This window comes from Ciconia boyciana, chromosome 1 (assembly GCF_034638445.1).
Source record: "Ciconia boyciana chromosome 1, ASM3463844v1, whole genome shotgun sequence".
NCBI lineage: Eukaryota > Metazoa > Chordata > Aves > Ciconiiformes > Ciconiidae > Ciconia > Ciconia boyciana.
In genome coordinates this window covers 219,715,271-219,742,550 of record NC_132934.1, presented here as the reverse complement: position 1 = coordinate 219,742,550, position 27,280 = coordinate 219,715,271, and the positions used below count along the sequence as shown (strand labels likewise).

The following is a 27,280-nucleotide window of genomic DNA, read 5'->3' as shown; positions in this document are numbered from 1 at the left end:
GGCAGAACAATATTTGTTGTACCCCCAAATCTCTTTATGCCCTAGTGAAATCAAGGACAGGGACAGAAGACATTTGCTTTCACTCATCCCCAAATCAATCGCCGTGAATCTCTGTTTCCGTCAAGACATACGATGCAGAAACTAAAGGTCACTGCAGGTATGCAAAATGGGATGAAGCAAAGACGAAAAAGTGGTAAAGGAGGATGCTGACGTCTTTTAGCTGGGAGAAAAGGATTGCTGGGTTTGATAAGATTCAGTAATTGGGGGAAGGTGGGCTGGAAAGATGTTCTGACATTCTCATGCATCTTCAATAAAGGATCTACTTGGGATTTCCTGGCAAAGGGAGAATGACAGCGGGGACCGTAAGAATACCTCCATCAGGCACAGACGATAGGTTAGATCAACATTTTCTTTTTCACATACTGAAGCTGTCACGTAACTGATACAGGGATTCCTCAACAGTTCCGTTACAAGCCACAGGCAGAATATTCTGGTACTATGCAGAAGAATACAAACACACACACACAAACATAAATATTTGGCCAAAATGAATCATTCCTAGTCGAAGGCTTTAGATGAAGCGTCGCCTAAAGGCATGTGCGGTCTCAATCTAAGGAATATATTGCCCTGTGCCTCGTGGGCAGACATGAACTGGAGAAGACACAAGCCTGCAAAACGCAGCAGAGCAAAGCAGAGATCACACTAAGCTAGTTTAAAAATTTAGAGATAGAATAGATGTGTTACAACAGCAAGGGCATTAAACCTGCGATGAGGAAAAAGCCTTGTATTAGATCTTGGCTTTCCCATTTATTTATTTTTAAGCAAAGAACAGCTGACTTGTACCATAACTGGGAAAAGATGAGGCTTTTAAAGGTCAGCTCCCCCCCAGCAGCAGAAGACAGACTCCTCTGACTGCACGGTACGGGACACATCGCACAGAGCTCATCTTTATTGTGTCAGAGTGCCGGGTCTGACCCCGGTTACGGCACCAGCGTCCATCCCGTGGCTCTTTTGGTCACAACCCATCCTGGTTTCTCTGCCGCTCGCTCTCCGCTGCGAGCGAAATCAGTCTGAAAGCGCGTTAGTCTAATGGGGCCACCCCCACTAGCAGAAAAACCGTCTCTGGAGTGGCCCGGGTGGGCTGCTGCCGTCTGTGGCTGGGAGGAATTGCTCCGGTTGACTGAGAGCCAGAAATGAGGAATACACCTAAGCCAGCACAAGAAAGAGAGGTAAAGCAGCACAGTATCCCAGCTTAACAGAAAGATACTGATGCGATATGACGGGCATTCTGCAAATAGAAATCTGAGATCTTCTGGAGCAGACTGCCTGCCTGAAGAACACAAGGAAAACCCACGAACACGACACACACGTCTTCGGTGAGCTTGGCTTCTTTCTGTAGCTGCATTGAGGCGAAAGGCTGTGCCCAAGAAGCCAGCACGGTACCCGCGGCGGTGGCCGGAGCCGCCCAGAGCATCACGGCTGCCGAGTCAGGGTATAAACAGACTTCCCCGCTCCGTCTGAGAAATGTTTTCCAGATAACGTGGTGGACATGCAAACCCTGGATGATGCAGCACATCCTCCTCTGCTTTCCATACAAAGCGTGGCTATGACAAGAGATGCCACCCAGGAGAAACACGAGGAAGCCTAGGGACTCCTCGGTGCTGCGGGCTGGCCAGTTAAATGACATCCCACTTCACTGTTTGTCACGTATTTCCAACTGGAGCCTCCAGCTGAAGCAGACTGGCATCTCGGCGTGTTCTCCCACACAAGCCCCCACTATCCTCCTCTGCCTGCGTTTTTCTCCCTGGGTGTGGACTGACGAATAAAAGCGCTCACATTACTACCTGCAAACCAGCACTCGCAAGCAGGCGTGTTGCACATGAAACGTAAAACGCTCACAGATTTCCCATGAAGGCAATTTAAGCCACTACTCAATCCTGTCTCTGCACCAGGCTCGGGGGTGGATGCGGCTGGTCGCCCCAGCTCAGCTCCGCCAGCAGCAGCAATAACTCATTAAGCTACAGTACTCACATTGCTTGGGTCATCCCTCCCCAGCCTCACGCTGCTTTGCTCCATTTTCTTCTTCCTGACCAACTTTTTAGGCCGCATTAAACTTCAGACTGCTGGTGAGCAACACACTGTCGCGAGGCGGGACCGAGTGCAACTGGTGCGAAGCAGCAGCAGCAGCAGCAGCAGCAGGAGGTAACTGCTGGGGGCTCGGGCTGCGGCCGGCTCCGGGAGCTGCTCCTGTTCCGCAGGAGCGGTGCGGGAGCAGCCGTGCGGCTGCAGGGAAACCTCCCTCGATTTAACCTGCAATCCTTCAGGCTCAGGAATAATCACCTCCCATTTGTCAGAACGAGATGAATAGGGTTTCAGCAGAAACTGGTGAAATAAAAATCAGGGCTTAGCAATACCGCTACTGCTTATGAAGAAGCGTGTGATTTTTTTTACCTTAGGACAATAAAGATTTTTAATTTTCTTTTTAAAAGAAGTGTGACATTTACCTCTGGAATTTCATAGAGTGAACATAATCTACTGCTGAAAAATAATCAATGCCATCTGTCACTTGAAGAGTCTGATCAATAAGCCGCGATGCATCTCAGCCCCCCAGCACTCCATTGCTGTATTAACAGCTGTAACGTAACCACACAAAGCGAACGTGCAATCCCGGCTGCGGGAGGAAATCCTGCGGGCTGCGCGGCGGAGGTAACGGCTGGCTGCTCTGCTGAAACGCCAGTCCTGCAGCAAGCTCTGAGATGCACAAACGTAAGAAAGAAGAGAGACAGCGTCCTTCTTCAAGAGCTGCTCTCCTGCAAATTCACAGACACTGGAGCAAGCAAGCTTTTCCAGGAGCTACATTTTTTTTCAGAAGCAGATGAAATCGCTTGGCACCATCTCCTAACCCGACCCTGACTGTTTCTCAGTGAGGCAAGCTGCTCCGGCTAAAATCCAGGTAGCACCTCTCCCCTCCGTCGGTTGACCATTCCGGTCTCAGCCCTTTCTGAGAATGCTTTTGCTGCGACTTGGCAGCGTTTTCCCGGCAGAGACAGGTCCTGCAGCCAGCCTGGCCGCGCAGCACAGCCCAGGCCAGGAGCTCCGCACCCCGCGGCGGCTCTGCAGCAAGCAGCAGGGCAGGAGCAGAGTCCGGCAGCGTCCTCCCTCCCGCAGCACCCCGAGCCCAGCAGCACCAGGGAAACCCAACCCACCCGCCCACCCAGCCTGGAGCCAAACCGGCAAAGCCAGTACTGGGAGGCACCGCTGGACACCCAGACCGAATATATGGGGTACGGGGAGCAACCCTGCATGAAGGATGACCAAAGGGGGAGGGGGAGGCTCACCAGGGTCGTGATAGGACGAGGGATAACGGTTTTAAACTGAAAGAGGGTAGATTTAGATTAGATATTAGGAAGAAATTCTTTACCGTGAGGGTGGCGAGGCACTGGCACAGGTTGCCCAGAGAGGCTGTGGATGCCCCGTCCCTGGAAGTGTTCAAGGCCAGGCTGGACGGGGCTCTGAGCAACCTGGTCTGGTGGAAGGTGTCCCTGCCCGTGGCAGGGGGTTGGACTGGGTGGTCTTGAAGGTCCCTTCCAACCCAAACCACCCTGTGATTCTATGGTCACAGCCAAAATACATGTGTCACGTCAGCGGAGCTGGGGCCAACAGGGAAGGGCTCCTGGGGACAGGCTGCTCCCTTGGGAGGTGGAAGCCTAAAGACGTAAGGCAAAGCAAACCGTGGGATGGGGAGACTCGGGGGCGGCTGCCCAGCAGCCCGGCACTGGATCTGCACGGAGGAGGGACAGCGATGCGGTTCCCCTGACCACGATGGAGGGGCTTTCCCCCGTGGGGGGAGAGAGACAGGACCCCTCTCCAAACGTTCAGCAGACATCCAAGCACCTTCTCCCCTTCTCTTCGCAAACACCGCCATGTGATCCATCATCTAAAGCGCCACAGAAGAGTTCAATCGTTCTTTCAAAACGTTCACTCGTAAAGTCAACACTAAAGAAATAACCAAGATTAACCCTGGCCCCGTTTCCCACTCCGGATGGATTATCACAACATCCTCTTCCTAAGGAGCAGATTCTGGCAAGTTGCTGCAGACAGGTAATTTTGAATCCCTTTTATTTTGTGTTTTGAGAAGACTGCTAGGCTGACTTGTTCAGATGCTTTGTTTCCCACCCACCCACGGCTATTACAGCTTTTCTCTCCAGTTTCCTCCACCACTGCCGTGACCCGCTTTGCCCAGCACGCTGCCCGCACAGCCGCCTCCCCAGCCACGCAGCACAACGCCCTAAGCTAAGGCGAGTTCAGGTGTTGCAGAGGTACCTGCCAGCCCCACCTCGAGCTGATTCAACCCCACTCCCGTTCCCAGCGCCAACCGTTCCTAGCTGCGCCACAGAAGCACTCGACAAACGCCCTTCCTCTTCAGCAGCTTTCGCTCAAGACAAGCGGATAAGGAAACTATAAGGAAAACTCAGCCTGGATGTAAACGTAGCCTTTTTGCTTCCTAGACCTCCCCTTTGTAAGATGCAGGTTGACCAGAAGAATTCAAGTCTTCATGCCTGGGAAGAAACGCACGGGTAACAAAGGCTAAATTCAGCCAGGCTGGCTCTTCTCTGCAGCTCTTCTCCAAGGAGAAGCGAAGGGCTCCCCAGGCCACGGGAGCAATTTGGCTGCTTTGAGCAAGGAACTCGCCTCTTCCCACCACCTGCAACCAGCGCCAGGGCTCCCACCTCGAATGTACACCTTGGTCACTCCCCCTATGTGATTCACAGAATGGTAAATAAAAATCCAATTAATCTGAAACGTAACTATTCTACCCACTGTTTGCATGCTTTCCTACGCTGCGAAAGCTCTCGGGATGTTTCAGAGTCAGCCTGCAGTGCCGAGCATGCCGCCTTGCAGAGCAGGCAGGCAGCAGGATGAAGTCCTGCACTTTCCAAATGGACTTTGGGAAGATAAAGAGGAGGGGGAAAAAGGACAAAAGAAAAAGTACAGCTGTTACATTTTGTACTAAACTTCGCAAAACCCCCCAGTATTTGCCACAAACTACCGATGATTTTTCCACGAACATAGCTCTCAGTACTATTAACCTACTGCAAACTGAGCAGCATGAAGCACGTCCATTGGCGAGGCCGCGGGGCTTTCCCGGGAGGCATTTCACCGAGTCCCTTTCAGGAACACGCACTGTTTCGCTGTGCACAACGCCACCCCCATGCACCTCAAGCCACCCCAAAACAAACCAACCACCCAACCCCGTATTTCTGAAATTGCTAATAGAAGTGCCTGGAATTTGGCAAATGAATGATTATGGTTTCAAAACAGCTTAAACGGCATTTCACTGAAAGCCTCGGAGGGCTCCCGTCAGGGTCTGCTGGGAGAGGCACCGAACGCGCAGAGCGAGGTGGCTGCTCACAGGCGGAGGAGCGGGCCAGGACGGCCACTATCTTTCTACCAGCCGTTTCACACGTTAATGCTGCCATGCCATTTAAAGTTGGATGCAACATGTCTCCCAGGCTCAATTAATATCTCTTATTTCCTTCCAAGTGCCAACACAACTGAAAGGATTCATCCAAATCCTGGTTACTGCGTCTACTTCTCAGACTGGGAAACGAGGTCGTAGCAGAGCGATGCACCTACAGTCACACGTGTGAGCCCGGCCCACGCGCTGCACGCTGCCAGCCCGATACATCCAAACTCAAAGATTATCTTCCCAATACTCAGTCTAGGCATGCCACGGACCACTGGTACAGCTCCAAACACCCTTGGCTTGACCTACGTGGGTACATTGCTGCCACGCTCGACCATGAGCGTCAGACAGGCACTACCAACGTACCAGTCCATAAAAGAGATGGGAACTCTGTAAATCACTAAATCACGCAGGATCTGTCCGCTTCCTCATGCGGACAAAACTATTGCTTCTCTGTTCAGGAGCTGGTGAGAATAACCGCTGCAGGACAAGTCACTCCTCTCCAGGGCGATGAGTGCCCTTCCAAGGCAGAATACTGGGAAGGACTGCAAGTAATGACAGGAGAGGTGTTCTGGCATAAAATACCTTTTTCTGGGATAGTCCTTGTTAAGCACAGGCCACTCAGAAGAGCTAAGGCGGGGTGCCCTGCCCCGCAGCAGTTATTCTCGCCAGCCCCAGGCTCCCCGCACGGCACGGGTCAGAAGAACTGGGGGACGTTCAGCTCTCTGACCCGCTGCTGCAATCACTGTCCCAAGACCTACGTCGAGCAGAAAAAGACGGTGTTTTTCATGCGTAATGTCCGTCCGTCCGTCACCACCGCTCCCTGCGCAAGGAGGGACGGGAATCGGTCTCTCCCATCGCGGTTGGCATTGGTTTCTCCCTCTGACCGCCTGCCAAGGCTTGTGCTCCCACAGCACGTACCGGCTGCCGGTGCGGTGACCCTTCGGGGTGTTGTATCCCCAAGGCGACACAAGATAATCTTTATACTATCAATTTTCTCGCTGCTTTTTAACTTGTACCAGAACTTTGCGCTATTTTAGTTATTTAGCCTCTGTATCTAACGCTCTGTGACAGAGGCCAAGTGTACAGCGAAGCTCTGGAGCAGAGGTTTTATAGCCGAAGCTCGGATTGTTTGCGTCCGGTTTATTGCAACTTAAATCACACTGCATTTCTCCCCCGCCCGCACAGGGGCTGGCACAGCCTGTTCTCCCTGCTCGCGTGTGGCCTCTCCTGCTCTGCTGCTCCCACGCCGCTCCCAGCACCAGCAACCGCGACCGGGCAAACCTGGGCACGTGTTATGCTTGCAAAAGCTGCCGGAAAAAGCAACGTACACCGGGGAAAACTGATTTCTATACATTTTTTCTTTTCTTTTTAGGGGAAAGAAGGAAGAACGGACACAATTTTGCCAAAGACAGTCGTTGTTACGCGTTGACTGTGAGACTATTAATGTCGCGTCAGGTTTGCAGCACTGCCTTTGTTTTATGTTTTAAAGAAGCAAGGTAAAAAGCTGTGCAGTCGTAAAAACTTAACAGTAACCTCAGGTGTCTTAAGCAAAAGAGTCCCACCAGGAAAGATACAAATTCAAAGCCACAATTTTTAAACAAGAAGTCTCACAAAGTTTTACTTTGGGAATAGAACCAGGATGGATTATTAGAAAATCAGCAATTTTACAGCAACTTACATAAGCGTTGCTAAAATAAGAGAAAATCTACATAATCGGTACTTTCTATACGGGTTATTTACATTCAAGTTGAAATATCAGAAAACACACACATAGGAATTACTGATCTTTTCCTTTCCCTACGTGAATTATCGGATCAGCGACGCTGCCTGCCTTGTTCAGTAGCAGACGTTTTCAGGCACAAGGCAGGGCAGAACGACCGCCCCAGGGTACCGCGGGGGGACGGGCACCGCTCCCTCTCCAGCCCGCCCGGTGGCAGCTGCTGTAAGCAGGAGAGCGTAAAACAAACAATAAAACGCCTCCGTTCTTAAAAAACCCAAACCAAGCTAACAGCTCAATAAATTCCCCCGATGGCACCTAGAATTCTTCTGCCCATACCAAGCTTCAGTCCGTTCTCGAGTACTTGGACACTCCTTTTTGTTTGCTAGTGGACCCACAGGATAATTATGTAAAGAGACTTTTATAAATGTGCTCATTTTCACTGGCAGTAGCCCCGTAAGACCAGCCAGGTTTCTCTGTCACCCCACTCCTTGGCTTTTCAGGTTCAGAGCTATTGCTCCTTAAGGAGTACCCAAACCTAAAGCCCCAGCGTACCGACCCCGTGCTGCTGGCACACGGACCGAGAAAACTATACGAGAACGCCCACGGACCCTGTGAAGCCTATTAATGGGGCAGAGCTGCTTTTCTGTCTCGGTGCAGGTAATCTAAACACAATCCAGTTAACTGTAAATATTTAAAGTGGATGGTAAATCTCACAGCGATAAATTAATCTGGTATTTGGTTAAGAAATTCTATTGCTTTAAACAAATAATGATTCAGCGGATCTCAAAGTACTTGTCAAATATGCTTTTAGTTATAATAAAGGGAAACGAATTGGCTGTATTGGAAGCTATACCAAAGGAAACAGGGCTTCATCCACCCCGGAGAGCGAGCACCGAGGAACAGACACTTAATGAAAAGCAAAAAAGGTCAGCTGGTTCGGAAACCTCCAACAAGTGCCACCTCCTGCCTGGGAAGCATCTCCTTCTCCAGGCACCCGGTCCTTGCGCTTCTGCTGCCCCACGCACAGACATTCAATAAATAAAGGGTAACGCTCAGGATGACAGCTAACGACGACCGCAAACGAGAAGGGCTGGGGGAACGGCACAGACCCCGTCCCACGGCACTGCAGGACCCACGCAGACAGCTCGGTATGGTCGGGAGGCACCGGGTGCACCAAAGCCAGGGCGACGGGCGTCAGGGTGCTCGGCTGGTCCCCGGGGGGGCTGAGGCCGAGGAGCGCAGCGCTCCCCGGTGCCGGGCAAGCTCCCCCCAGCAGAGCCCAGGGCAGGCGCTGGTCGGGCAGCGGCTTGGCAGACCGGCGTGGCTCGTGCCTAGCTGTGAAACAAATTACGTCTGGCAGACTTCTGTCCTGGGAACCAGAGCTACGGAAACCTCTCCTGAAATCCCACAGGCAACGTGCAGGTCCCACTTCGCTGGCCTTTGGAGAGGTGGCCAGGAGGGGTCACCAGGATGGGTAACTCAGCGCATGGCACGTTGTCTGTCTTTTAACCCCAAACGGTACCACCGTGGTGCCTTGAACCACCTGTGAGGAGACACGTCTCAGTCTCCATCAGTTATAAAGAATAAAGATAATATCTATTGTTTTGAATTTACTGCTTGTTTTCTTAAATTCCCCTCTCCTGATTCACCTGAAGTTGTGATATTTTGTGCTGGATAAATTCCTGAACCACAGGAACCGGACACCAACGGGACACAGACACCAAAGAAGCAATTGCTTCATCTTGCTTAGATTATAATTTTACCATACTCCTTTGCACTCGGATTAATTACAGAGCTGCAACCCCACAAGCGAGCAGACCTGTTTGAAGAAGGAAATGGCACGGCTGGAGTCTGGCGTAGGAAATCAGACCTCGTGGGACTACAGGAGGCTACTGGTCAGCAAGGAAACTGGCCAGGTGCCCCACTCAACTACCCGATGCTTGCTGAAGCCTCTGCAACAAATCACAGGAGACATCAGAGAACAAGCTCTCTAGCCCCGGGGTGGGAAAAAGCTTCACCGAGCTTCACGCGGCAGTGGGGATCCGTACCTTGGTACGCGTGCTATAATCCCCACCGACAACGAGATGACTCTGGTTTTATGAGTCTGCAGGAAGCAGTCACGGGGCTCCGATCTAGGCTGATTTTATTGTAATGCTTTTATACCTGCGGTGAACAGAAACTATCTCCAAGAGAGAAGAAAAACCCTTGTCAAGAGAGAAGACAAACCCCTTGAATTCCTGCACCTGGGAGCCACATCCCACTGCCAGCAGCTCCACTCTCTCAACAGCAAAGATCCCAGGAGACCACCTCCATGGCCGTCCGAAAAGAACCGTAATGGAACGTATCTGAAGCCATTAAATCTATGACTGCACGAACGCTGCTTCTACAGCTTAAAAGGTCACTGAGTACTTCCCGAAACTGCTGACTGCTAACGGCAGTTGAAAACTGCTGTTTCACAGTCCATTCCTTAAGGAATCAGTTTTAGATAAACAACTTCTTGCCATAATTGCAGTACGAACTGGAGACAAATCCATTCAGTTAATAGAAAATAGCAAATATTACCTTCTAAAAAGTGTTAAATCTCTACATCAGCTAAAAATTTAAAGTGTATTTCCTCCATTCACATACCCGATACGAACGCAGATCGCAAAATCTGTAACAAACCCTTACTGATCTGAAACAACCCGATCAGGACGGTTCACTGCACGCTTTCATCTGCGTGACCCGAGAAGGTTCCTGTTCCAGTGCCACGACAGCCGCATGGCGAAACAGAGTACCTCAAACACGGAGCACGGCCATTAATCTCAAACCATTACAAAGAAGTTACATTGCCATTTACAGAGCATCCAAGAATTGCCTGCAAAATTCCCCCCCAGCACAGGGGTTACCGGGCTCGAGCCTTTGTCGGTGAGCAGCGATAGCCGGCACACACCCACCACGTCTCCGCCACCCCTGTGCAATGCCACTGACCGACCAAAAAGCTTCGCTTGTAACACAGGCCAAGTATGAATAAAAAAAGCAAACTGTGCCTGAATGAATATATGCTTTTTAATAATTGGAAGCAAAAATGGCTGGTTGTATAACCTAGGCTTCTAATTCACTTACCTTCTACCTCTGCCAAGCCTCATAAATTTCACTTGGTTTACTCTGCGCAGTCAGAGGATTTTCCCAGGATTTGCCTCACTGCACCTTTTCTCAGGAATTTAGACACAGATTGAAAATAAGAAAAGACTGCACTAACAGTTGGACTTTAAAAGAAAAAAAAAATTTGAAGAAATAATGGAAGCGCCTTATCACTTCCCACTGGCCAAGTGCTGGGCAGCCCAGAGAGGGAAGCCTGGAAAAAAGCCAAAAAACCTCAACTTCTCCATTAGATTGTTAGCACAGCCGTGTGCCGCAGAGTAAATGGACATCCTATCTGCTATTCCAGCAGCGGGCAGTAGCAGGTGCCTAAAAAAACGTGTAAAGAACAGAGGAAGCACAAAGTGGTATTTCCGACGGCATAAACCTCCAGCTGTCAGCAGTCGAAGCTGTGGGAGCTCCTGGGCCAGAATTTGCACCCAGACTATTGCATTTGCACCACGGTAAGGAAGCACCCCTTCGCATTCAGTTTAAACCTCCCGCGCAGGGGACACAGGACAACTAAAAGGGAAAGAGGAGCACTGCATAAGAGGGCTCAAGTTGCGTACGGGCAGCACAGTCTGCCTTACGAACCCATCTCGTCTGCACGACGCCAAGCAGAAACAGGCCCTGATCAAGCAAGGTTTCTGTTCACCTCCCAAAAGCATCTAAAGCTCATGAGAAAGACATGAGTAAGAGGCAGAGAGACAAAAGCACCTTTAATAAAGAGACAGCAGACAAGAGCCAGACGGAACGAATGCAAAAGGAGCACCCCGAGCAGCGCCCAGATAAGCATCAGAGGGCTTCGAGATCGCGCCAACAGACGCCTACAATCAGCATCAAAGGAACTCAGTCCCTCGTTCTCATCCATCCTAAATGCCTTCCCATCCAGCCCACGCTGCTCTTGCCCGCGTCCAGAGGCGGGTAACCTGCAGCCCGAGTCACCGACGGAGCCCCAGGGCTCCCCAGCACCGCTTCCCCCCGAGCGGGCGGATCCCCTCCAGCAGATCCCCTTCGGGGCAGCTGCACACCTCACCGCACGGTCAGCACCAGGACGAGCAGGGAGGACGGGAAGGTTTCACCCCGCAGACACGGGAGATCCCAGCAGGACAGCGGGTCCACACCCCTGCGAGCGGCCCATCAGAGATGGAAACGCAAGCCCAGCAGGCAGGATGCCTCCGGGCTACCGGCCTGCTCCGATAAATCCAGAGGCAAGCTGTTCCTGTTTCAGGGGAATTATACCAGGGATAGTTGACCGAGGTGAGGCTGCGTAGGACAAAGTTTGGTTCACACAGATCTCTCTCTGCTGTTCAGTACTGAGCAGACACAGATCCTCTTGATGAACAGCCGAAGGACTCTGAATTTCGGTACTTACAGAGAGGAGGCCCAAACAGCACCGTGTCCAGAGCCTTCAGCTGCAGCTTCTGCCTGTGGCTGCGATCTGTCATTTTCAGAACACTTCCCATCATGGTAGCGTTGTTCACTGCTAGCCTGTAAAAAAAAAAACAAACAATTATAGAATAAAAGAAGTGGGCTTGGTCATATCCATCTGGATTAATAACTGACCAAAAATTAGTAACATGGAGACTACAGGAGGAGAAATGCAATAAGCAGGAGCTGAGAGCTCCCTTTCAGGTCCTGCTCATTGCATTTCTCCTCCTATCAGGCTATCAGGGCAAAAGAAATCCCTCAAATATTGCCGTCTCTGGTATAGGATATCTCTATGAAAGAGCTAAGCAGCAGTGTCTTTGGCTTTACACAGAGAGGGAAGGAAAAATCAAGGCCACGCTTATTTCATTAATCCTGACAACCTCAGTTACCGATTTCCTATCAAAACCGATCTTCTGGTGTCCTACCAATCACTAATTTTTTTTTTTTTTTTTAATCAAACCTATATTGCTAGCCTTTGACATCTTATTTCATAGACCATAAGGCCATACCTCTCACTTGGAAGAAATGTGGGCACAGCGTGCACTGCCTCGAAAACCTTATTTTATTCCCAGTTAATCCCTCCTTCCCAGTCAGTTTACAGGCCCCTTTGAGTGACAACAACCTTTACCCAAAAAGCTGCACTGAGTCTTTTCAAACCTGTTACGAGTTTAGGCCAACTTGCAGCCAGTGTTTCTCTTGGGGAACGCAAGGCTTAGAAGTCTCCTTTGCCGGAGCATCAAGGGGCGTGAACAAAGCTCAGCACGTACCAGTGCTGGGTGGTGCAGAGATATATAACCAGTAGCCCTTGAACTGGGAACTTCAACACTACTTAGATGCAACCCGGAAAGCACAGATGATATTTCACTGAGGATGATGAACGACGACAGAGAAGCTCTGTGACCGGGCTGGGGTTATGCAGGAAGGCTGTGGCAGAGCCAGGACGTAGCCCAGGTCTGCTTTGTTCCAGGTCAGGGTTTTAGCTCTAAATAGGTAGCTTCAGGCGTAGGCAGGTGAAGTCTAGCACACAAAGCAGCAAGGACAGCATTCACAAGCACGCAATTTGGACTGCAGCCTCTCTTTTCACCCACAGCAGATACACACTCACTTACAGCTAAATCACTCCCTGCAGAGAGGACCACAGCAAAGCCGAAGCCTCTAAACATAACCAAAGCGGAACAGGAATTAGACTTGGCTCCGTACACGCTGAGGAATTGCACATGATGTTATGAGCTGCCTCAGATCTGGTTTTCTCCCTGGCACGCATCCCAGAGGAACACAAGACAATGCAGTGAGCACTGACCTGGGCATGGCATGTCCACTCAGCTGCAACTTTCTGAAGGTCTCTTCGTACTGTGGCAGCTCTACGTAGGTAATGAGCCACTGAACCACCTCGTCAACTGTCCAATTATACACTGTAGGAGAGGTAGAAAACAAGCAAGCAGCTTAATATTTTTACTAAGCATCTAAAATCATCAAGCCAGCAACAACAGCTTAACTTCACCAGACATACCTCATCCTATCACCTGCAGCAAAGCAAAAATATCTGCAGTTCAAATACATTCCTATGAAGTACGCAGTGAGCCGGGGCGGGGACACTAAATCCTGTGGACTATTAGACAAGAAATAATCCCCCTGGGATACTCCAGGCAATCCTGCAGGTCCTCAGCCTCTACCTGTTTGCTTGTCTGATTGTTTTTCTAGTCTGTTCTCTACAGGATGGGCTGCTACAGGTTCAGCACAGAGAAGATGGGCCACGCGTTTAGCCTTTACAGACACCACCGCACCGCGCATAAGGACCGGTGCTTTCCCAACAGCGGCCTCTGACAACGAGCGTTTCACAGCGGTCGATTTCACACCGTGCTTCCAGCTCACGAAAGAAAAACACGCAGCGAGGCCAGCAGGTAAAGGAGCAGCCTCAGACAGTGCTGGCGCAGGTGGTGCTTCACGGGCTTCACGCTTTTGCAGCGTCACCACCCAAGGGCCCGATGCTGAGATCCTCGGAGAGGCAACACCCAAAGTGCTGGCAGATGAGAAGTGAAATCGCTTCATCTTCTACCATCCAAGTGACGTTGCTGTCTCCAAGCTCCCAACAAAGTACATTCGTCCTCACCACATGCCCAAACCCCTGAAAAACGGAATTCAGCTAACGTATCTGGCAACAGGCTCTGAAAGCCTCACCCCCTCCTCCAGACCTGCGGACCACGGGAGTATCAATTTAAAAAAACCACAGGGGAGAAATGCTGTAAGAAAATGGTTGTAAACAGCTTGAGAAAGTGATTTGCGGGAGGAGGTGAAGGGGGTGCAGCAGCCCACGTGAACTGGGCGAGCTTTTCCCCTTTGCTGCCTGACCCGTGGATGTGTGGATCATTTTTGGAGCTGACACACAGCTCCAAAGGCACCGCTAAGGAAACCTTTGGGAATGAAGCTTCCGCCTTTGCCACTTAGTTCTGTCGTACTTATAGGAATGGTGTGAAAGCAAAGAAAATCACGCAGCAGATTTTTTTCATAGGATGGGGGGGGTTTGCTATGCTTTAATTTACCAGCTTCTGTCTTTGCTTCGCATAGGCTGAGCTCTTGCGGCATTTACCCAGCCTCCAGCAGCCCAGAGCGCTGTGCTGGACATCACCGCTGCTGACCGTCACCACCTCGCACGCTTCTGGCCCAACAGCCGTCCATCTCTCCCACACGCCCTTTCCAACAGCCAAGTGGAGAAAAGGCCCATTTACTGCTGGCTCCGAGGGCTGCACGGCTGCCGAGCCCAGAGCTGCGCGGCACTTCTTAAATGTCAACAATGAGCTGTCCCACAAATATGAGAAACATCTCCCAGCTCGCTCCAACAAGCTAAATGCCTTCCACGGAAAGATGACAGAGCGGACAGGACGACAGCCAAGCGCTGAGCCAAGGAGAGCAAGACTTGAAAAGGTGTCACCTCCTCGCAGGCTGGCACCGTGACTCACAGGCGCAGGTTAGCAAACGCAAAGCCAGCACACTGCCCTCGCTGAAGGAAACTCCCTACACCTAATGGTCCCTGGCCCACAAACTGCGGGAAACCCATTTCTGTGGCCACGAGACATTAAAAACTTATTTCTGTGGCCACAAGCAAGATGTCAAACCAGGCAGGGGAAGCCCGGGCAGGGACGGCAGCGCTGCAGGGCACGAGGCCAGCCGGCGCGGCCAGCGCACGCGGCCAGCGCAGACCACCGAGCGCTCGCCAGCCGGGGAGGCGAACGGCGCCCGCGGGGCGCAGGACTCGCCGCGCGCCCCGAAGAGCCCAGCGCGAGGTGCCGGGGGGCGGCGAGCTGGCCCCGCAGGGCCCCGTGGCGGCACGGGGGTGCTGCCCGCGCGGGAGGAGCGGCGGCACCGCTGCCTCCCGCCGCTCGCTGCTCCCCCCAGGCCTGGCAGGGCTCCCCCGTCCCCGCCAGCGACGCGGGGCTTGTCCCCCGCATCCCCACGCCACGCCAGCAGCCGAGCCCCCGCGCCAACAGCCGCCTCTCGGCCTCGCGCCACAGCCCCTGCGCAGCCCGGCCCTGCCAGGCCCCGCGTTCCTCCGAAGCCCCCGGCTCATCTCTCTCCTTTTGGCCTTACATATCCAGAGGTCTTTATTTTGGGAAGAAATCACCGAGAAACACGCTGGCAGCGTCAGGCAGCGCGCTCAAGTGCAAAGAGGGGCAGCTCCCCTGCCCTGCACCCTTGCTGCAACGCTCCGATCTGCTACTGCAACAAATTTGGCAGAGCCGCGCTTACTGAGGGCTTTCCCTATCAAATCCAACACCTGGTAAGAACATCACAACCTTTATATTTTTGGATAATTAGGGGGCAGAAACAGCTTTTTAGCTTACACATATGACCAGGAACAGCAGCGATGGCAGGGAGGAAAAGCACTCGGCTTGAAAACAGATGGAACGGGCACAGCTGCCCCGGGCGCCCGTCGGAACCGGGCACAGCTGCCCCGGGCGCCCGTCCCCGTCAGACCTCGGTGCCCTTTCAAAGCTGCTTTTCACGCCTGCACGAAGGCGCAGATCTTTTCTACAAGCCTGATTCTACTAGTTTTACGACTCGGGTTCCAATGCCAAGGTTAGGCTCCATATCAGACTATCCTTTGGAAACCAGTAATTTATTTTATCAGCTAGATATACAGAATGACGAGAAAGGAGAACGAGAGTGGTAACTAAACCCACCACGAGGAAAACTGTTAGCCACAGCAGCTCTACCCAAAGCCACGGCAGGTCCCATGTGTGTCAGAAGCAGGGAGAGAGCAAAAGCAGCTCAGCAATTAAGGGACCTGGGGAGTATCATGGGACGCTCTCCTCCATCCCTTAACGATTTCTACCCTTTCCCAGCCAACATTAAAATATACTTCAGGCAAAGCCGTCTGTAAACAGCCGTATAATGGAAGAAATATTTCTTGCATGAGGCTTTCCTGGAACACAGGAGACAAAGCGACTCGTTAGCATCGTCCCGACTTTGTGGGCTTGGACGAGGATTTTCAACACGTGGCTGCCCATCTCCACGGGACGGAGAGTCTGGTCCTGGATAAACAACTCTAGGATCACGCACAGGACCACTGTGTTTTCAAACCGCCTTTCACATGCTGTACCTAAGTGTTTATTTAGTCCTCCTGGGATCGTGAGGGACTGAGACGTCACTTACGGGTATATCCACACAGTGCTCTGAGGACACTGCGCGCATCCTACCCCTAAGTAATGTATAGGCTAAGACAGAAAAATCAAATACAAATGGAACAGGACATGAATAAGAAATGGAAAAGCTTATAAGTTATGAATTGATCAGAAGATTAAAATCCAATTTTTCAAGTGATGGGGGTTGATAAGATTGGGATAAGATTACCTGATCTTGGAGGACACAGGGAAGGGAAAAGACTGTAAGTGAAGGGGAGAGCAGCAATTAAAAGTATTGGGGAAAAAAAAAGACGTTCCAGGTCTTGAGAGCAATATTACAACTAGCGCACTGAGAGAAAAGGAAAAGCACAAGAGGAGGCGTAAAGGGAGCTGTTGGCAGAAACGGTCCATGCCACCGATCACAGAAAGACGCGTTACACCAACGCTATCTGCACCAAACGCCACTCACAATGCAGTAAGTAAATCAAAATGCATCACACAGTCAACACTACACCTATGTTTTGCAAAAGTGCAATCTTTCTACTCCTATACCCTCCCCCACACCTTCATTTTCAAGGCACCGAAGATTCTTCCTAGTAGCACTAGTGGTCTTAAGATAAAATACCATTCTGTAATGAAGCCCAAAATTTGAGAATAAAAAGTTTCTTAACTAGAAAGAAGAAAGAAAAATTGGGTTTAAGATCTCCCAAAAAAAGAAATTCCAAAATTCTGGTCAGGGAAAAAGTAGAAGTGAAATCGTGCCTTTTCCTGACCACCTTGGACACCCTCCCGGTGCCCGGAACAGCCGGCGCTGCAACTTCCCGGGGCGCGGGGCTCCCCGCAGGCAGCAGCCAGGGAAGCAGTACCAACCTCCAGGCGCTTCCAAGGCGCAGAAGTTTCAGGAAGTTCCCCGCCAGTGACTGAACCTCCACCGCCTCCCTGGGTTAACTTGCTGCAAGGAACAATCCCATTCTCAACTGCTTGCAGCTTATTTCTACATCGAATGTATTTACGCACACTTCCAGTTCTAGGGCTTTACTCTACCTTCTTCTCACTAGATTAAGGAGCTTTTCAGGTTCAGCAAATTTCTTCTACGGAAAACACGATCTGCAGGAAAACTCCCACACAGCTCTATTGAATATTTAGGATGAGTATTTATTACCCCATAAAAATACCAGCTGAAACCGGGTATTTGAAGGAGAACCTGGAACAGGGCAGTATTTGGCTCTATTTTAATACACGTTTCTAGGGGCAGAGAAACGAAACAACAATTTATACTTTTACAGCCATACTCAGACGCCAGCGTCAACAGTTGGGAAGTACCAAGACCAACGAAATCCTGAAAGGCCCCCCCAAAAAAGGAAGCTGGAAGACTACTCGCACAAGGCAGCAAAAGCAGCAGCAGCATGTTCTTCCTGGGAGGTACACACACGCTGCTGCCAAGGTTATATAAAATCCACAGCGTTTATCACTTTAATGGCAAGAGGGGTGGAGCGGGAAGTTTCATTTTCCTTGTTTGTCTTTTTTACCTTCAGATGTCTTCCAGGCCTTCCAGAGATCTTCCACACTAATGAGCTTGTCTTCTCCATGGAAGGTACTGTGCTTGACTGTTGGGTCATGATAATTCAAGTCCTCCCTCAAGAACTAGGAGAAGAATAAACAGTGGGATTATTCTTTGATGCATCTTTTAGAGAGACGAGGAGCATTAAAAAAAAAACAAACAACCAACAAACTTTCACACGTCTTCTTTATTATTATATCCACAGGTTGTCACATAATTTCTATGGCAAAGTCCTACGTCTGAGATGCAGCATCTCTGGTCTTTTAATCTCTGATTAAAACTACATCTCCCCAGTACACAGAATCATTGAATGGTTTCGGTTGGAAGGGACCTTCAAGACCACCCAGTCCAACCCCCTGCCACGGGCAGGGCCACCTTCCACCAGACCAGGTTGCTCAGAGCCCCGTCCAGCCTGGCCTTGAACACTTCCAGGGATGGGGCATCCACAGCCTCTCTGGGCAACCTGGGCCAGTGCCTCACCACCCTCATCATAAAAAGCTTCCTCCTTAGATCTAGTCTGAATCTCCCCTCTTTTGGTTTAAAACCGTCACCCCTTGTCCTATCGCTACAGGCCCTGCTAAAAAGTCTGTCCCCATCTTTCTTACAAGCCCCCTTTAAGTACTGGAAGGCCACAATAAGGTCTCCCCAGAGCCGTCTCTTCTCCAGGCTGAACACCCCCAACTCTCTCAGCCTTTCTCCACAGCAGAGGGGTTCCAGCCCTCGGATCATTTCCGTGGCCTCCTCTGGACCCGCTCCAACAGGTCCCTGTCTTTCCTGTGCCGAGGGCTCCAGAGCTGGGGACAGTGCCCCGGGGGGGTCTCAGGAGAGCGGCTGAGTTGCTCTAATACAGAACACCATCCATTACAGACCTGCACCTTACTTGTAGCTGAACACCTTTTCCCCTAGCTCCAGCTTCAGGATTTTGTTCTGCCGCCTTTTTGCCGAGCAGCCCTCTGCCAGCAGACTTCTGCCCCGGGCTGTGCCGACAATAAGCCAGTCAGCTTAGGAGCTGCAGCCTCTCATTAAGAAAAGCAATCTTTCCAGACATCAAACCATTCCGCTGGTTCTTTTCCCATCAATTGCTTTCTAAGTCCTTTACTGACAGACCAGCGTAAGAAGAGGTCACCGCATTTCCACAAGGCACGCACATACGTGCGGCAGCAATCATCCTTCTCTCCTGCCACTCCCTCTCTTGGCACAGAAATCAAAATCTTCTTATGCCGCCTGTGCCCTCCCCTTGGAGAGACCCGAGCCCCGAGAGCACCTATCGAAGGAACGAGGCAGTACTTCTGAAATCGAGCACTCCATTAGGAATCTCCCCATCTCCGATGCCATCGGATAGTTATGGAATAACAAGCTGTAAACCTAGAACTAAGAGGATACATCCTCTTACGAGAAACAGTAAGTGCTCAAAAGTTTACCTCAAGCCTGGGCGAGACGATGCCTGCAGGCAGGGCACCGTAAATGAGACGGGCAACAGAAGCTTTAACCCAGTAATGCTGGAAAGACAGAGAAGAAAAGCCAAGGGACGGGGCCCGTGCTCCCCCGGTGCTCTGGGGAGAGACGGGGCACAAGAGCAGCCACAGGAAACACGGAAAAAAGCTTTTGCTGAGGAGGAACCAAGCCGGCCGATGGCAAAGCAGCCAGGTCTGGGCAGGTACAGAGGGGTCTGCAGGGAGGGCGGGCGGGCAGCCGGAACAGCGACCGCCTTCCGCATCGGAATCCTGACTGCAGTCCTGGAACCACCCCGCAATAATCCAAGGTGAAATACAAGAGCTACTGCAGAGTCTCAGAAAATAAGGGAGGATATACACTGTTATGTATAATCACAGTAACACTTTTTTTTTTTTTAATTATTATTTTAGCTTTTTGTACCTTTCTTCCACTTTGCAAAGATACGCTTGCAGGTCGGTGTTACCCTTTAACCTTCCTCATCACAAAGCCGATGCTGCCTGATCAGATAAACAACACGAGCTACTCCTCGCTCAAAGACGAGGCAAAGCTTAAAATCAGCTTTTCTGGGTTTCAGCAAATCCCCAGCTTCCAGACTCTCCAGGAAGGAGCGGGAGGCTTGCCAGCTGAAAAGCACCGGTTTGGTTCTAGAAGACCTTGTATTTGATTGCATCAAAACGTAGGGCATCAGAATCACCCGACGCTGCCAAATAACAGTCTCCGGTATTCTGTAGGAGTTTCGGTGTTGACGCGAATTCTGCCAGGGATTCCTTTACAGAATTCACACAGCACGCTGGTGGTGGAAGCTCGTCTCCTGGAACATCTTGAACCAACTGCAAGTGGAGCCACAAAAGAAAATAACCGCCCTGCCCGCGCGACGCTCCTCTGGCCACCCAGCCGGGACCGCAGCAACCGCACCTCGGGGGACTGAGAGGAACCACATACCTACCTACAGATACCTATAGGGACAGCTACATTCAGAAGATATGTATAAAAGAATATCTAGGTGCTTTTATTTTCTATATATTTATATAGAAAATTAGTGTGTATATAACATGAAATTATTGTATCTATAATAATGCATAAAATATAATTTATATATATCTATAATAAAATCATTAGCTAAGTATTTTTAGTTGCTGCACAAGACTGATGTATCAAACTGAATAGGAACATTCTCTGCGGTACATCCGAAGATTTCTGTTCCTGGTAAGACAAGCCAGGAAATATTCGGTAAGTATTTATGTTAAATTAATTTTAAGACAGATAGAGAGAGTATAATAAATTAATATAGCCTGGGCTTTTGGGACTCCAGGCTTTTCTTTGAATTATAATATCACCAAAACTTCAACTAAACAGCACAATGGAACCAGCTTTATGTCAATGGAGTAAGAATCCAAAAAATTATTATTAGATTTGACCTGCACCTTCAAATCAAAGCTGAAACAAAGGCCATCTACAGGCAGCGAGGCTGAGCCGCTAGTGAAAAAAAAAAAATATATATAGTCAGCGTGGTCAGCAGATACATCACCGTTCATCCAGGGAACACATCTGTCATAATAATGTGCTCCCGTGTGTTCCCACCCGCCTCCCATCTCGGAAGACAGGCCAGAAACAGGAGACACCAAAGAAGAGTGAAGACAATTATATCAGAAAAAAAATTACGGGAGAGCATGAGAAAGACTAACAAGATTTGAGACTAGCCTGTATGCGGGAGGGATGCGTGAGGTGGGAGGCAAGCAAAGTACGTGGAAATCAAACAGAAGAAAGAGGATCGCTCACGTTCCAGTGCCGAACATATGCAACAAAATTAGAACAAAATTAACAAAATTAAAACGAATGTGAAATTAAATTTCACATTCACATGCCTGCATGCATCATCCAGTGCATGATTACCATGCAGCCTTCTTTATTACAGGTCTTTTAAGTGTGCAACAGAATTAAAAAAAAAAAAGTCATCTCCAGATAAGGAGATAGTATTTTAATATCAGACGGGGTATGAAAAATATCTGTGAAAGTTTCAACTTGCTAGGCTCTTCACAAATCCATTGCGGATGCTACCGAAGCCACCGTCAGGCACCCGCAGCTTCAGCCCGGCGCCTCTCTGCTCTCTCGAAAGCTTCAGCTGCTCTTCCCGTCTCGCAGACAAATGTGGAAAATGGGAAAATTCGGGCAGCTTCAGCAGGGCAGCCCGCTGCCGTCCGGGTCTCCCGCCTGCGTGCCCCGCCGCAGGCAGCAGCGAGACGCCGGCAGGCAGCCATGCCAGCCCGCGGCAGGGAGAGGCGAAGTCGTCGGCCTCCCGGATCCTTAACTCGTGACCGAGGGGGAACGCGGCAATGTCACCCGGCACTGCGCACCGTGCGGCTGCCAGCTCCCACCGGGACCGGAGGGATCAGCTGCTGCTCTGTATATTTAGCTCGGGGAGCACAGAAAGGAAAAGTGATCTCTCGCAGCTTTCCTTCAGCACACGATCACCAAAACAAACCCCAAGGACTCTCCGGAGGGGACGGTGCTGGCTGCGGTGAGAACATCCCTATAAACAAGCGGGGAGGAGGACGCGGGACGGGGCCCTTCCCTCTGATGAGCTGCTCGCGCGTGGCGCAGCCGGAGAGGCTGGCTGGGGAGCTGGAGGAGCTGGGCTGCACGCACCAAAGCCCGGGGAAACCTCAAAAGCAGGTTTTCCCTTCGTATCTTCTGGGGAAAAGACAAAAAAGAATAGTGCAAATACAGCAAATTAGCCAAACTCTGCCTAGCATGGTCTTCGGAGGTGAAGCCTTCTGCTGGGCTGCTGGTGCCGGGGGGGCATCCCAGCTCTGCTCCTCTGACCCAAGCCAGAAAAGCGAGATGTTTTCAGCTGACTGCTGACCCGCCAGCTCCATATCTGGTACCGTCAGACACGTACTACTGCCAAACACGCTTTCTCCAGCCACCCTGTGCTGCCAACCAGCACGGATCGATAGGAATGCCTGTTGCACAGACTGTAGCGCACCTGCGTCCCCAACGCCAGCGGCGCTCAGGGCGCTTTCAGAGCCCACATCTACCGCACGAACAATTTTCAAGGTGTATAGCTCTCATTTGTTCCCCATTGGAGGGACTCCCCACAGATTTCACGTGCACAGGTAACTGTACCAAGCATGCACGTTACGTGTATGCTAATCTGCATATATATAAAGTAGCCACGGGAGTCCCGGATGTCCAAAACACCAGGCACAGGAACCGCTGCACAAAAACATTGACCTAATTGCAAACCACCGAAAAGCAGCACTTCAAAGTGTTAAAGACCCTGTTGATCCCATCCCTGGAGATACCCAAAACTGAGAGTCCTGAGCAGCCGGCTCTGGGTGACCCCACCTGGGCAGGGGTTGGACCAGACCACCTCCAGAGGTCCACTCCACACCACCTCCAGAGGTCCACCCCACACCACCTCCAGAGGTCCACCCCACACCACCTCCAGAGGTCCACCCCACACCACCTCCAGCCTCAGCCAGTCTGTGAATCCGCAACAAGGACAGAAGGAAATGCAGTCACCCAAGAGTCTCACCACCGAGTTCAGAGAAAGACAAACCACGATCCCACCATCCAAAAGCAAGGGGAACAGAACCGCCGCTACAAGCAACAACCAGCGTGAGCTGAGATCACTGTGGGAAGATTCGGCCTGTCAACACCGCTTGACGTCAAGATTTCTTTTATAACTTAATGGGTTTCTGTATATAACGAGATGGAGCAGAACCCGAGGCACACAAAAGCCAGCTGCTGCACACCCTTCAGAAATGCCCACCCACGGGAGAGCACCTCTGCAAGGGGCGTGGGGCGGCGAGGAGCAGGTCCCTGCATAGACACCGAGGGGAACTGCAATACTTGGGGAGGGAATACATCCAATCCCTGCTGAAGCCACCCGCAGTTCGGACCTCCACAGCAGCCTGTGGCAGAAAATTACCTCTGTTTTAGGAGGAAAACCCTTTTTCTTCGTGCCCTCTGCTCACAGCTGCTCTGGCCCTGGGTTTCCAGCAAGTGCTGGAGGCACTGGCAGGGACCCGCAGGCTCCGAAGCAGAGGTACGCACCCACCCCCTCCAGAAAAAACAATTACGAACCGTTTTGGGCTTACATAACCTCGTTAAACACAGGGACCTACATTTTAATTCTCCACCTGCCAAATCCTGTGACCAGTACGCTTTCCTCCACTCTCAAAGGGGTGAGGCGTTTGAGTTGCACGGGTTTCTTGGTTAAGACGAACTTCTTGTCTCGGTGACTGAAAGCACGCTCAAAAATGAGCAGTTCCACGAAGCGTGATTTTTATGGAGTTTTTTTCCTCGTGTTTTTCAATCTGCACAAACTCCAACTACTCGCATGATTTTTGCATTCCCCCCCGAACCTTTACACCCCCCCACATCGCTGGGTCTCTGCTCATCGCCCCTCTGAGCACCTGGGCAAGAGGTGCCGGCGTGCGCCAGCTCCCCGCTGGGCTCGTGCTAAGGGGCCAAAACTGACCAAGCGACTCGGGGCTCACCGTGCATCGCTTCCCTCAGCTAGCTCACCAATTTTAACATCTTTTCTGAGCTACCGATTTTCACTGAAGTTGCAGAAAACTTTTGTCTTCAAGCCCTCTTTCCTGCTAACACGCCTGACCCCAGGCAGTGGGATCAGAGGCGGAGAGGAGCCAGGGACCGACGAGCAATAACATAACCCTTGTTTCCTTGGGAAACCAGGCTAACAGCATCCAAGAGACTCGTCGGTGTGAACCTACATCCGAGTTGCCCCTACACAGCTGGAGCTGCCTTTGGAGTGAGTGCGAAGAGCAGAAATAGATCGCTAATTAGACGATTCCCCCATGAGGGACAGTTCTTTCATTTTAATCAAGGTCACTGATGTCATCTTAAACTTCATTGAAGATTCACTTCTAGAAAGGAAAAATGCAATGATGATTTAAGGACAGCATAAAGTTGTTGGACAAAATTTCACCTATAATTAGAATGTTTTAAAAATACAGTTACCTGTCTGTCTCTCTCTTCCTGCCCAGTCAGGTCTTTTAATCCAAACAAAACGTACCCATAACTTACCCCAAAGAGAGAGGGCCGAAATAGTAAATGCAAACACAAAGTTCTCAGCCAACAAGGGAACACTGGCACGGGAGCGCAGAGCTCGCTCCCCCTCTGCGCCGCGCTCCAGGCGCAGAGACCGTGGGCCGTGGACGGGCGTTTCAGCCTGCGCCTCCGCAACCGACGCCTGCGAGACCCGCAGCCTCTGCCGAAGCTTGCAAACGCTTCTGGTGATTAAACCCAAGCTTCAAAATCACCTCGGCCTTATCCTCAACAGAGGAAGGTTTTGGGGTTATTTTAATTAAAGGAATTAATACAAGATGAACAGAAAGGCAAACAGCAGACTGTGGTTTTCCAGGCAACTCATCCAACTCAGCTCGATCCCTGCGCGAGGCTGACCAGTCACCGACATGTTCTGTTCTGAAACTACGTTAAGACGTTAGTTAGCTCACTTTGTTCTGCTGCAAATCCACTTATTAAAAAAATAAATCCCAAGCATATAAACCTACATTAAAGGGAGACTACTCAGAGCAACCGTTTGCAGCACGGCATTGCAAGAGCTTCCACCCCTACATCAGTACCCTCCAAACGGAGACCTCCCGAGGTCCCGTCCCACCTGAACTACCCTGTGACCCCGGAGAGGCTCCCCAGCCTCCCCCAGAGCCCACCCTCGCCCCGCTGCAGGGCTGCCGGCGGGTCCCATCGGGTCCCCGCGCCGGAAGGTGCTCGCAGCCTCTCCGGCCGTGCCCCGCGCAGCCGGTGCTCCCCCTCATCTGCTGCCGGGGAGGCACGAGCACCTTGCCGTAACCCGCTCCTTCCTGGGTCACTGTCTGCAGCGTTTTCTAAAAAGTTTAGGGAAATTGAGCATGCCATGCCATCCTCTACATCCACTCCTGAGGTGGGAGCTTTGCACGCTGAAAGAAGAGGGGTGTAAGAAGATTAAACATAAAAGCCGTAAAAGGCTTAAATTTGAGCCGCTTGCATTCTTTCAAATAATATCTCCAGCAGCTGTCCCACCACCAAAGACAGGGAGTTAAAACACGATTACAGGGTACACGTGGGGGGTTAGAGCTGATAACCCTGAATGCAAAGAAACCGAGCGCTCAGGCAGTAGCTGGCTCACCATGGAAAATTCTTGAAATACCTTTTTCAGTGGCTTCAAGCCTTGATTGAAAGATTAATTTAATGCAACTTTAATACAAGTTTCAAGTGAGGTAAAGCTTGAAACTGTATTTATAGAATCATAGAATCATTTAGGTTGGAAAAGACCTTTAAGATCATTGAGTCCAACTGTAAACCTGACACTGCCAAGGCCACCCGTCCAGTAGGGAAAATGTGGGCCCCCTCCGGAAGGAAACGGGAGACCTGGTTACCCGGGATATGGAGAAGGCTGAGGTACTTGACGACTTTTCTGCCTCAGTCTTCACCGGCAAGTGCTCAAGCCACACCGCCCGAGTCGCAGAAGGCAAAGCTGGGATTGGGAGAAAGAAGAACGGCCCACTGTAGAAGATCAGGTTCGAGACCAACTAAGGAACCTGAAGGTGCACAAGTCCATGGGACCTGATGAGATGCATCCGCAGGTCCTGCGGGAACTGGTGGATGAAGTTGCTAAGCCACTATCCATCATATCTGAGAAGTTGTGGCAGTCTGGTGAAGTTCCCACTGACTGGAAAAGGGGAAATGTAACCCCATTTTTAAAGAGGGAAAAAAGGAAGACCCAGGGAACTACAGGCCGGTCAGTCTCACCTCTGTGCCCAGCAAGATCATGGAGCAGATCCTCCTAGAAACTATGCTAAGGCGCATGGAAAATAAGGAGGTGACTGGTGACAGCCGACATGGCTTCACTAGGGGCAAATCGTGCCTGACAAATTTGGTGGCCTTCTACGATGGGGTTACAGCGTTGGTGGATAAGGGAAGAGCAACTGGCGTCATCTACCTGGACTTGTGCAAAGCATCTGACACTGTCCCGCACGACAACCTTGCCTCTGAATTGGAGAGACGTGGATTTGACGGATGGACCACTCGCTGGATAAGGAATTGGCTGGATGGTCGCACTCAAAGAGTTGCGGTCAACAGCTCGATGTCCAAGTGGAGACCAGTGACGAGTGGCGTTCCTCAGGCATTGGGGTATTGGGACCGGTGCTGTTTAACAGCTTTGTCAGCGACACGGACAGTGGGATCGAGTGCACCCTCAGCAAGTTTGCCAACGACACCAAGCTGTGCGGTGCGGTCAACACACTGGAGGGAAGGGATGCCATCCAGAGGGACCTCGACAGGCTCAAGAGGAGGGCCCCTGCAAGACTCATGAAGTTCAACAAGGCCAAGTGCAAGGTCCTGCACATGGGTTGGGGCAATCCCAAGCACAAATACAGGCTGGGTGGAGAATGGATTGAGAGTAGCCCTGAGGAGGAGGACTTGGGTGTGTTGGTTGATGAGAAGCTCAACATGACCCAGCAATGTGCACTCACAGCCCAGAAAAAGCGTGGCCAGCAGGTCGAGGGAGGTGATTCTCCCCCTCTACTCTGCTCTCATGAGACCCCACCTGCAGTACTGCGTCCGGTTCTGGGGCCTCCAACATAAGAAGGACATGGACCTGTTGGAGCAGGTCCAGAGGAGGGCCACCAAGGTGATCCGGGGGCTGGAGCACCCCTCCTATGAGGACAGGCTGAGAGAGCTGGGGTTGTTCAGCCTGGAGAAGAGAAAGCTCCGGGGAGACCTTGTAGAAGCCTGCCAGTACCTGCAGGGGCTCTACAAGCAAGCTGGAGAGGGACTCTTTACAAGGGCATGTAGTGACAGGACAAGGGGTAATGGCTTTAAACTGAGAGAGGGGAGATTTAGATTAGATACAAGGAAGAAATTCTTAACTCTGA

The 27,280-nt window shown here is 51.1% G+C and overlaps 1 protein-coding gene across 14 annotated transcripts in view; it reads right to left on the bottom strand.

The window, feature by feature from the left end:
• Positions 1 to 27,280, bottom strand: part of STIM1 (stromal interaction molecule 1) — a 105,165-nt gene that overhangs the window by 33,104 nt on the left and 44,781 nt on the right. For 12 of the 14 annotated variants that reach the window (XM_072851045.1, XM_072851052.1, XM_072851047.1 and 9 more), the window contains 3 exons: positions 17,890 to 18,004; positions 13,042 to 13,153; positions 11,686 to 11,801 (listed from right to left, as the gene is read on the bottom strand). In XM_072851045.1, the coding sequence (XP_072707146.1) occupies positions 11,686 to 11,801; positions 13,042 to 13,153; positions 17,890 to 18,004 (343 nt within the window). The remainder of the gene's footprint in view (positions 1 to 11,685; positions 11,802 to 13,041; positions 13,154 to 17,889; positions 18,005 to 27,280) is intronic. The other 2 variants (XM_072851056.1, XM_072851057.1) reach the window with 1 other exon arrangement.